Genomic DNA, 12,386 nt, shown 5'->3' on the forward strand with positions numbered 1-12,386 from the left:
TTTAGGCAGTTTATAAAAAGGCAGGTCGGTGGGGAAAATTTATGAATGAAAAGCTATCGAGTTGAGTTAAATGCGTCCGCTTCTATGGCGTCAGGCAAAAGAGCATCATTGTGGATGCTGGAAGCATATACGCGATGCCTTCACGAGAAAAGCGTGCGGTGAGGCGGCGCGTCTTATATTTAGACAATTACTAAAAATAGAAACAAAGTGAAGTCCGCGCTTTTGTCGGGACCGGTGTGAATCTGAAATGCACACACAGCTTTGCAATTATAAAGATTTATTGCACATTTAGAGCTCGATTGGACACAATTTCCCACAACGATTTAGTGCTTCAGAATGTTGTTTAAAAATACAAATTGTGCATCTCAAATGGACAATGATTGTGTTTTTTATAACAATTTATAATTATTGATATAATAAATAAATGTACTGAATATCTCATTTTGCCTGATTGGGATGTTTGTTCTGCTGTTTAGAAGAGACTGCTAAAGGAATAAGACTATAAGTTTAGGTTTGGGGGCTTCAGGCATATTTATTTTGACAGATATCCTATTCCCACTGCCTTTGCACTGACACACACATTCTCTCTTATCTTCACTACCGCACCCCTCTCTCTCTCTTTCACCCCCTCCCCCCACCATCAGCTATGATTCACTCTCTTGCAGCAGCAATGAGCAACCAACTTCAAAACACCTCTTCCCTCTCCACGGCGGGCACGTGGAATCTCCTGGATGTGCGGAACTCATCGCCGGTGCTAACGGCAGAGCTGCGGCCGATTCCTGTTAGCCCGTGGGACATTGCGCTGTGCGTGACGGGCACGCTCATCTCCTGCGAGAATGCAATTGTGATCGCCATCCTGTTTTACACACCCACGCTGAGAGCTCCCATGTTCATTCTGATAGGGAGTCTTGCGTTTGCGGACCTGCTCGCTGGACTTGGCCTCATTCTCAACTTTGTCTTCATCTATATGCTGAACACCGAGTTTGTGACTCTGATCTCCGTCGGCCTGCTGATCGCCGCCTTCTCTGCATCAGTGCTCAACATCTTGGCCATCACGGTGGATCGCTACTTGTCACTCTACAATGCCCTGACCTACCACACTGAACGCATGGTAACGTTCACCTATGTCATGGTGGTTCTCATTTGGCTGGTGTGCATCATCCTGGGCCTTCTGCCAATGCTTGGCTGGAACTGCCTACGAGACGAGGCCAGCTGCAGTATTTGTCGGCCAGTCACCAAAAACAATGCTGTGGTGCTTGCTGTGACGTTCCTGCTGGTGTTTGCCCTCATGATGCAGCTCTACCTGCAGATCTGTAAGATTGCCTTCCGCCACGCGCAGCAAATTGCAGTCCAGCACCAGTTTATGGCCATTTCTACGACAAAAGGAGTTTCCACACTCTCGGTCATCCTCTGCACCTTCGCCGCATGCTGGATGCCCTTCGCCATGTATTCAATTGTGGCGGACTCCAGCTACCCAATGATCTACACGTATGCAACGGTGCTACCAGCCACATGCAATTCGGTCATAAACCCAATCATATACGCTTACAGAAACCCCGACATCCAGAAATCCCTCTGGCTCGCCTGCTGCGGTTGTGTGCCATCCAACTTCTCCTTGCGGCCAAGGACATCAAGTGATGTATAGGTCGGACTAAGAATGAGTTACGTCTATTTCACATAATAAGTTTTTACTGTGTCTGTGTTAATGATATGATGTCCTTCCTTGCTGGGATCCCAGTCAAATGTTGCTGGTTGTGCAATAGGTGTTGCGGTTATGTAAGTCCATGATGTCAACCTGAACTGTATGATTAGATGTCTTCAATACATTGTACAACTCAGTGAGGTCAAATTGCATCAGAAATACCTAATCTGAGTGAGATAAAACAAATTGATATCAAATATATCAATACATTATAAAATCACCATTAACAGTGGAAATGGAGTGGATACCTTTCATGTTTCATGGAGCACTTTCAGGACCACGGACAGCAGCGGATAGTGAGAATTATTCCCCCTTTTAAATGGACTAACAACCGAGAGAAAACACAGTCCCACAAGTTAAAAGTTGTAACAATTCTAGTATCAATCCCTTTACAACTTTCCAAATTATTGCAAATTTTATGTGGGACGTTAAAGAAACCGCTGCCATGAAGTAGTGTAGCACAAATTTTTGGTCTTTGGAAGTCGCATCCCACACGCAATTTGCGTGCTCGGGCACACGTCTGACTGTGTGACGGCTGGGTTAATGCAGTTTTGTGCACGAAATGAGATGTCAGCCAAGACGCTTTAAATTCGACCTCAGGCGACGTCTTTCATTGAACTGTTATTGCGTTTTTTTGCAAAAGGCCATCTTGGCCGGAAAGGCTTAAATGAAACTGCTGGGTCTGTACAGTGAAATTATCCCAGCGATTATCAGATATAATTGAGTGTGTTGACTGTACAATTAGTCAGTTAGACCAGAGATTAATGTTAGGGGTTGGCTTGTGTGTAAAGAGATCTACACAAAAGATCAAATAACTAAACCAACATGGGACAAGGACATCGTTTCCCTAAAGACTAAAATTAAGCGTTGAATTAAATAAAGACAGCAAAATGACCTATAAATGGCACATTGAAACACACTGAATCTGGCATATCGGATGCTTTTTAAGCTGTATAACCAAAAAAAGCATACGAAACTCAAAGAACAAAACACTATGCCTCTCAAAATAGATACAGCAAAGGAATAGTTGTCATAATATTTTATACGGACAGATATTTGTGGAGCTTGAAATATAAAGCCTTGCGTTTTTTGAGGGGGATACGAATGTCGCAGCTGTTTTTTGACAACCCCTCATTTGCGATCAGAGAATCTTCATTTTGGCCTTACCTTCTCTCTTCTGCAATAATGAAGCAAAGTGTACCGTTCATTGATAGAGCTACAATCACAATGAGGCCATCAACAGAGCTAATTCTACTTCCTGACTCGAACAAACTAAGAATAGGTTAGCGAGACCAGGGTGTTTATTTTTAAAGCTTATTAAATCAACTGTACTGTTTTATAAAATGTACCTTCACAGTGTAGTACAAGTTGGAGTGGAGAGCCCTCCCAGGTGACCTCTGACTAACCTCAATACTCTTAGTGACCTGTACGAAATCTGATGGACTTTTAAGCAGTAAACTTCCACAGTCTGGACACTGTGGTAAAAATCTACATTTTTGTTCTGTGTGATTGTGCGTGTGACTCTGAAAGTGAAAGAGAGCATGAACCATTTGTTTATACACCACTCATTTCTGTCAGGAGTGGGGTTCAGTGACCTGTCACAACCAAAATTACCTACCCCACCTAACACACAAAACTTGGCAAATATCAACTTTTTTCTTCAAATTTAATGTAATGTAATGTATCTCCACTACAGTGTACTCAATGGGATGCCATAGATTCTGTTTGTTAAGGGGTTCAAGCGGTTATTTTTCTTATGCAATGCTGTATGGAAACATATATTTTTGTACACATCAGGGCATGAGTTTTTTGGTGTTGTTTCGGTGTGTATGTATATGTGCGTGTGTGTTCCGTATCCGTATTCTTATCGATGGTTTCCTAAAAAAGCAAAAGCAAAACAACAAAAACATACAAAACAAAAAAGTGTTGACAAGGCAGAAAGTGCCATAATTTCACTAACTAGTGTCTTATTGATATTCATGCATTCATCACCGGTGATATAATCACTTTCTGTGTCAACAATAACATTTATTTGAAAATCTTGTGTTGGTCAAAGCTCGGCTTGAGAGTGTTAACCACAACAGATACTAGCTTTAAGTGGAGTCTGTAAGGGAGACCTTAAAATCAGACCCAGAGAACCAGGTGGTACACCAAGGGAACATCTGTGTTCAACGCTCTCTCTGTTGATTTCTTGGACATTGTTGACCAATTTGGTTACAGAGAACACTGCAATCCTCTCTTTAAGATTCTGATGGATTGGGACAGCCCTTTCTTGCGCCAGACCGCAGACAGATGGTCCACCCTCAGCCTCATGCTCAAAAGTGACCTATCTTACACCACAGATATCAGCATAGAATGAAATAACTGCAGACATCTTCAGGAAAGAGTCACATATCTTCAGGAGTGGAGTGGATAAAATGTAAAACGAGTGCACTCATCCTCAGCTACCGAGGTTGAATTCTTTAGTTACAAGAAAAAGAAATCTGGAGTGAGAATGATGAAAAGACCAGCAGACTTTATTGTGACGTCTCTGTTGTCATACGTAAACAGAGAGAGGTTGTCTGAATGACAGCTCGTAACCGCACAGGAGCTCTGTTACCACTAAATCCGGCCCTGCTAAAAATAAACCCGAAGAGCATGAAATGTTACATTTATCTAGGCTACTTGAAATCCCTTTTCTGGGCCATTAAGCAGAGCTCTGTGTTTCCCATCAACATCTACATTTGTGCGAAGGAGACTTTCCAGAATGAGGGAGAGACTAAGAGAGAGTGAGATTAAGCATTTGGAAGAGCCTCTGGGTTTATGTAACCACTGCATCCAAACGCAGTCCATCATCAAAATCTGTGTACGTTAAGTCTCGCTTTAATCTACCATCACTCGAAAATCCATATATAGAGCTAAGGAATGTACATGTAAAGGCAAACTGTCAGCACAATGTGTCGGTTGTTACTGGACAAATGTGTGGCCCTTATGGTCAGAGATGTGGATGGGTGCTCTGAAACTGTGATGTAATAGTTTTAATCTTTTGTTTATTTTGCGTTGATTCTCTTTGTATTGTGAAATCAAATCTGACAAGCACTTTATGAAGGGAACATGCTACACGTTGCAATGTAAGTGTGGAATGTAATCCTTCCAAAAATGATTTATTTTTTATTACTGTAAATATAACATTACAGAGACAAAGGGAGGGCGAGGTCAAAACAAGTCAACAACTTTGTCAAATAAAATTCGGCAAAATCAATCCAGGATTTGGTTGGTGTCTGTCATTTGTTTGTGTGTGTGTGTGTGAGGGAGAGAGAACAGCACTCACACCTGCGCAGGTCACCGTTTGAAGGCGGCTCAGCTTTTAAAGCGATGCGTATAAATTATTGAGCCGTTCTGTTTACATAACGCACTGTGTCAGGATCACAGAAAGTGTGGGATCTTGCCGAACCCACGCTGTGAGAGGATTTTTTATGGATTTTTCGCACCTTTTTTAGAGGAGAGATAAACGTAGCCATTCCCAGGGGCATCGCTAGACCCCTTTTAGTGGGGCATGTGCCCTGAAATCTGCTGTGCCCCCCGATAAAACTTTTTCAGTATTTATAGCGGCATAAAAAACTGACCGATGCAACGTAGTAACCCAATTCACGCTTGTTTAAGCGATGCAGTCGCGCATGTCTGTGTTTCCTTGCCACCACTGCAGAAAGAAGCTGCTTAGTGCGCACGCATGCGCCCAAGGGGGACAAAACGCAACTGAGGTAGCCTATGAAAACATGACGAAACTAAAGAACGTTTCTAAATAATATCGATCATCTTATTTTGACTCGACCATTGATAGCCCCTGTAGATGGACATCAGAACTAGTTTTTGCAAAGTTTGAGGGAGGTAAGACTTTATAAACTACTGTACATCCCCAGCGCACGGCAGAATGAATATAGCGGAAACACTGTTATGTGAAATTGTCTTCCCCTTGCTTGGGCCCCAAGTTCGCATGGGCCCCTGGGCCTGTGCCCATAATGCCCAATGGAAAATCTGGCCCTGTACATCCACAGCCAGTCAGGTCTCAGACATTAGAGGAAAATGTCCTTTGTCAAGTCTGTTAAATTGTATCGCTGCTTAGAAAAACATTGTGTTCTGTACTCGCAGAAATGAAATTAATATTTAATTTACTAGCTCTAGTTTCTGTCTATGTTTTTTAAGACATTACATAAAAAGTTGCCAGTAACTATGGCTGAGATAAATTTTATAGGCATGTAAAGTTGGTTCAAAAACCAACTTAGTTTGGCTGCTAACCAGAAAATAAATATTTTCAGATACAATATGTTATTTATATTAGTTAAGAGCCAAAACACGAATGGTTTCTTGAAATATTGTAATTATAAATTCTTGAAAAGATGGTGGTATTCATTGTTATCATTGTGTAATGAGTGCAGATTCAAAATTCTCCCTGCTTTTATTATTTCCATACAGTGCATGTTAATTATGTTGAAGATACTTCAATATTTTTAAATACATAAATGTTTACCTTCCCCAGTATTGTTGCACACCCCAGTTGAGCTTTAGGACTAGCAACTACCCCTGGCCATTCCCTTACTAAATGAACACCATTGTAACCATCACTGTTAATGTTATTATAATAAAGTTATGTATTTTTGATTTATTTATAATTTTTTCGAGGGATCGACATTACATAACTTGGCACCAAGCAGCTACAACAATATTACATATGTTTTCACTAAATTGTATTTAGGCACAAACTGCTATGCAGAAACTTGTTAGGGAGGAATTTAACTTCAGAAGTATGATTTGATTTCCTGAAACAAATAAAGAAAACGAATAAGATGTAATGAACATGCCGCGAGGAACTGAATCTCTCACTGTGTCACACAGACAGAATGTTTACTCAGTGTTAATGGCACTTTTGTTTGTATATTAGGTAAATTAAAAGAAACACTCTCTGAAGCTGAAGCACTGCTGAACTAATAAGTGTGGAATTGCGCTTCCTGCTGGTAATTTCGATGAATCACAACAAATGAATGTCAAGAGAGGCAGGAGGAGAGTATAAGGTTTACCCACGTAGCCTGCCCACTCATTCACGCACTCACTCACAAACACGCACAGGGCGAAAAGCAGGGATGAGTCACCGGGCGCACGCACGCACGCCCCCGCATGCAGAAAGTGAGAGGTGACAGTATCACGCCTGAATAGCACTGAGTCACAGTACATCACTACTGAGACACTGCCACCGCTCCAGGACACAAACAGATACACTGTATCAAACATAAGTACATTGTTATTACACTATTTTATTTCAATTTAAGAAAACTGGGACAATATGGCATGTGTCTTGAGGGCTACTAAAATTAAACAGCTAAAAAAGGAAGACTCGTGAGATAGAGCTAGTGCATCTGTTGTATGACTACATGCTCATCTGTCACTGTTTTCAACCTTAATCATAGTGTCATTCTGTCATTTTCTCCATTAGACACGCACACACGTTTGGAAAATGGACTTACGCGGTAAACAAGACTTCATGAACCCTTCTGTCACAATTACTATAGTGATTATTTCCTGTGAAAACCTAAAAAGAAACTTCTAGCAAACTCTGCAGGCTCACGTAAAAATCCTAAACGGGCAGCTCAACTTGGGCAGTGAAACAGCAGGGATGTGCCTCACAGATTGTAAATCGAATTTGTGATAGAGAGACACCTGACATCCCTTAAAGTTCATGGCAGGTGAACAAGACCGCCAGTCTTATAAGAGGTGAAAGGCATAAAAAATAGACACAAGGAGAGAGACAAAACCGAAAGGCCAGGAATAGAAGCCTTTCCAGTGGCGAGTTTGTTAAACCACTATCTCTCAGGTAATCGGATCTAGCAGCTGTAAAGTGATAGGGCTAAAGTGTACAATCTAGTTCAACAGACGCCGTTTACAAGTAGACAATGGACAGACAGTAAAATAGAGATGGTTATGTAACACACGATGTTGAAACGTACTTTATGCTTGCTGTCATTAAAACGATAATTATTCCCACGCATTTGAAGTTAGTTTGTTAGTTGAGGATTAAAAAATATAAAGATGGCTGGAGTGGATTACTTTTGCATAGGTGCAAAAGATTAGAATAGTATTATTTTTTATTACCATACAGAAATAATTTGTGACTGAACAGTATTTTGGATCACAGCAGAAAAAGTAACATTTTAAAGTAATATTATATTCACCATAACATTTTTAATAACACTTTTTATTAGTTTCCATGCTTTTCCGGGAACCCAAAGACAGATCAAATACAACCACAATAAACAAATGAAGCAATCGCAAATAGAATGTGAACCAGATAAGCTTTCAAAACTGAAATGGAAACATTAAATGTTACCACAAACGTTTTAAGAAGCACTTTAATGGCAGTCAGTACATGCATACGGCATTTGCCTAGAGTGTATTTTTTGATACATTGATTCTCTTGCAGTTTCTTATCTACAAAAGCATAGTTTTAGCTATACTCTACATCATGGTGTTTACAATACAGAGGATTTCATTCTTCACATACGAAACAGGCAAAACACACAGCTCATGATAGCTGGTACATTCGGGAGAGTTTAAACTTAAAGCCTCCCTGTGTATGCAGTGTAAGTGGGACATTTAATGCTCTCCTTGTGTACATATAGCATATTTAGCATATCAAATTGCCCAGCAAAAGGCAAGATAAATTAAATAAAAGCACTACCATACGAAACTAAAATCCAACAATCCCAAAATCAGCAACTGGAAATTGAACAAAACACACTTGTATATTGTCTTTAGCTATACTTGAAAAAATTAAGACACTGTTAAAGACTAAATTCATAACTACATTCACAGCACTACTTAAACCTCAAAACAAAATATAAATATAGCTGCAAGCAGCAATTACAGGGTCAAACCCAATAACGGCCAAAAGGGAAATATTTTGGACATGTAAGATAACCACTAGGGGGCGCTGGCCTATAACTTTACAGGTCCTCTCAGAACATGAACATTTCATAGCGATTGTAAAATACTGCATTTTACGACAACATTCCAAATGGGCGATGCCCACAATGGCAGAACGAGGATGTCAGATGATCACATTTTGAAAATTAAGTTTTAAAACAGAATAAAGGCAGAAAATAGCTTAGAACTTTCGTCACCAATTTTTTTTTAGGCAGACAAGATGTGCCAGTGATTATGCTTACCAAGTTCCGTGTCAATACACATAAATCTCGCTAAGATACAGCCACATGACCCTTTGGCGAGCTCGCCTTAGAATTCGTTGACGCTGTATACGAGAACCATTTGATAATATAAAAATCTTTTGATAACTTTTTGTCAGTATTGTCTCCAGATGCTACATACCAAATTATCTGAAAGATTTTGTAGAAGAGTAAAGTATGTTTTCTATATAATTCAATATGGTGGACAGGAAGTATGGTGGAATATGACAACTCTTGTATCAAACAACTCGACTTCAGCCAACAAATATACTAATGTGAATTGAAAAACATTATGTTGATTTCTTCATATGTTCTTTTTCTAAAATATTTTAATATATATTGTCATATCTCTTGACCTCTAGGGGGTGCTGTCCTTTAACTTTACAAGTCCTCTCAGAACTTGACCTTGATGAACCATGCCAAGAGTCGTGATACATTATTGTGTTCGTAACATACATCATTTTATTGCAAAATTCTAAATCGCCGACGCCCACAATCGACGAATGAGGAACATTGTTTATGGTTCGACTGGACATGCCTCAAGGAATCAAACAAGAATAATAGCCATTTTTATATATCTGAACCAGTAGGTGGGGCTGTGCCGAAACTTTGTATGTTACCTCAAGTCATGACTGTGATGACATGTAACGAGTTTTGTGTTGATACACTAAATCTTGGCGAAGATACAGTATCAAATCATTTTTGGTGTGCTTGTCGTCACATTCGTAGATGCGCTTTAAGAGAACGGATTCGCCTATTGGAAATATTCAAAATTCTAAAATAATTTTGTCTGCAGTGTCTCTAGATGCTGCATATACAATTTCAGGCAAATTGGGGAAAACCGACTAGGAGGAGTTTAAAAAGTATGTTTTTCTACAAATAAAAAAATGGTGGGAAAATGTTCATGTTCAATCGGATGTTCATGTTAAAACGTTTAGAATCGGCATGAGCCAAGGGTTCAGAGGAAAACATTGTTTTGTTTCTAAGATGTACAGTTCAAAAGTTAAAGGTTGAACTGTTGGTGGCGCTATGGAGTTTGGTTTAGAGACTCCATATTTGCCATGGTAACAGTACAGACTGTACTTTCTGTGTGTACGAAAAATGTCACTACTTTACCATGTACTGTTGTATGGGCTCCCATAGACTTCCATGGCAAAAGTAGAAGATGCAGAATAATGGTAATAATAAGAACACTTAAGGAAGCAATAGGTGTCTACGCCACTTTGTGGCTTTGTCCCCTAATAATATAAGTGTTTACTGGACCCATAGCAGTATAAGGGCTTTAAGTCATTTGTAGTTGCACTACCAGTAACTGCCCACAAGAGGCAGCAATAAAAGGGTTTGACTTTAACGGATTGGGAGATTCAGAATGCACCATATATAAGTCCTCCGCTAGCTTATTTGGAAACAAATAAAAGAACACAACTTCAATTCAACCAAACCTTTTACATTTCTTTAAATATATACTGGAACATTTTATGATTTGAGTAAAGCATACTCAACCAGTTTCTGTCATCCCTTAGACAGAAAATATGCTTTATTCCCAACATAAAGAACACTTAATTAGAATATATATTAAATTGGACACTTCAGACACAATTTTCCAAATCAGATTGTCCATACGGCGAAAGGTTGTACCTTTCAAATGTGACCTAAACATTAATAATGTTTCATATTTAGCTATCAAACAAAACTCTGACACCTACTGTGTATTTGTGCTCTACACTATACGAGCAAATCGCCCATAAATATTGCTTCGCGGATTTTAGATGCTTGGTCAACACACTTACCAAAGGACATAATGTGTCCTTTCTCTCTGTTTGTTTACCATAAACATTTCTCGTATTTGCATTTCACACTTTTTTTTATTTCCCTCCGAGCAACAGTCCGATGGGCTAAAATTAGCCTTGTTGTTGTCCAGCTGGCTGTTCAAATAATTATGAGGTCATGCTCTGAGGTTAGTGAGAGAGAATACGAGAAATATAGTGAGAAAACAGATGGTAGAACCACCACACTCGGAGTAAATGATGAATAGTCTCAGGCAGTAGACTTCAGCCCGCTGTTTGGAAGAGGCGTTCGTGAACATTCTTCCACGAGGTCAAAACCGTCATTGAACTCCACTGACAAGGCTTTAAATTAAAGACATACATCTAAAATGACAAAGTTTAGGTTTTTTTTCTTAAGACTCACTGTAGTTACGCAGCCCTTTTTCAAACACATGCGCTGTGTCATATTAGTGCAGACATACATCGGCATGCTACATTAGTTATGATAATTTTGTTTACTGAAGCCTACTCTCTACCCTTACTTTGTGTTTTATATAACCCCTCTGCCTTAGTCTGACCACTCGTTTTCATCAAGCTCAGAGTCTTCATCAGATTCGCTGTACTCCACTGCGATTCGGCGTGATAATATAGTGGCCACATCGTTTCCGACTGGCTCCTTCTTGGCCTCCTGCTCCCTTTGTTCCTGCACCTTACGCAGCTGGATCCCTGTAAAACACAAAAGACAATGGATGGCCTGAGATACAGACAGAGTTCAAAACCATTTTTATATACAATATAATTAATAAATAAATAGAATAATACAGAGATCTCAGACCTCGTCGGATGGCAGCCAGCAAGTCGCTGCGTGCATCGCTCATCGGGATCAGGGGTACCTGGCCCTTCCTGGTAACTCCCGGTGGATCCCCTGGGGCCGTAGCAGACATGGAGTGTGAGTGAGGGTGTGTATGGGTGTGTATGGGTGGTCCGGGTGGAGGTGGAGGGGGGGCTGCTGGTGGAGGATGGGTTGGGGAAGGGGTGTAGGAGACAGGGAGGGCAGGGGTGGGAGGAGAAGGGTTGTAAGACTGGGTGAGAGATGCCATTGCACTGGCTGGGGCAGAAGAGGTTCCAGTGGGGCTTTCGAAGGCAGTTTGGGCGGAGGGAATGAGAGGAGGAGGGGGAGGAGGAGCAGGAGGTATGAAATACTCCCGAGACTGCTGACCACTGGGACAGAGGAGCAGGAATTATGCTTAACTGAGTTTTAAGCTGAGTGCAGGATGAAACGATTAGATAAGAACCAAGATAATCACCGACCTGTAATCTTTAGCCTGCAGTGGGCGTGGTCCATTGAGGGCAGGTTCTGTAATTGATTGGCCATGGGTGGTCTGAACCCTGCCAATGGTCTGTCTGCAAGCAGGAGCAGAGGAGGGAGCAGGGCGGTAACCACGGTCCAGAGACTGGGTCTGGACATGAGACAGGGCCTTGAGGTGCTCTTTGCCATCGGCAGTGGAGTAGGCGCTGCTGACGGCCATCTGCTGACCTGGGTGGCTTGGGCTACCCGGATAAGAGTGCTCGCCTGAGGCAACTGACCTGGTAAGAAAGAAAGATGATGTAAGGAGAGAACATTTTTGGGGTAGTAAACTGGTAACATCAAACATTTTCAACATGTGTCATGCCATCAATTACCATGGAAAAAATGATTTCAAA

General features: G+C 40.8%; 2 protein-coding genes across 3 annotated transcripts in view; one reads left to right on the forward strand and one right to left on the reverse strand.

Annotated features, from left to right (window-relative positions):
* Positions 1-646: 646 nt before the first annotated feature.
* gpr185b (G protein-coupled receptor 185 b) lies at positions 647-1,645 on the forward strand (the record flags this gene model as incomplete). Its single annotated transcript, XM_079451599.1, has 1 exon — positions 647-1,645. One exon carries the CDS (start codon positions 647-649, stop codon positions 1,643-1,645), a length of 999 nt encoding a protein of 332 aa, XP_079307725.1.
* A 6,272-nt stretch (positions 1,646-7,917) lies between these two features.
* The window catches only part of LOC306902039 (actin-binding protein WASF3), a 30,133-nt gene continuing 25,664 nt past the window's right edge, over positions 7,918-12,386 (reverse strand). For both annotated transcript variants that reach the window (XM_079470319.1, XM_079470318.1), the window contains 3 exons: positions 11,994-12,269; positions 11,518-11,903; positions 7,918-11,408 (listed from right to left, as the gene is read on the reverse strand). In XM_079470319.1, coding sequence (XP_079326445.1) covers positions 11,251-11,408; positions 11,518-11,903; positions 11,994-12,269 — 820 coding nt within the window. In that variant the 3' untranslated portion in view covers positions 7,918-11,250. The remainder of the gene's footprint in view (positions 11,409-11,517; positions 11,904-11,993; positions 12,270-12,386) is intronic.

This window comes from Barbatula barbatula (genome assembly GCF_947034865.1).
Source record: "Barbatula barbatula genome assembly, chromosome: 1".
NCBI classification, from domain to species: Eukaryota; Metazoa; Chordata; class Actinopteri; order Cypriniformes; family Nemacheilidae; genus Barbatula; species Barbatula barbatula.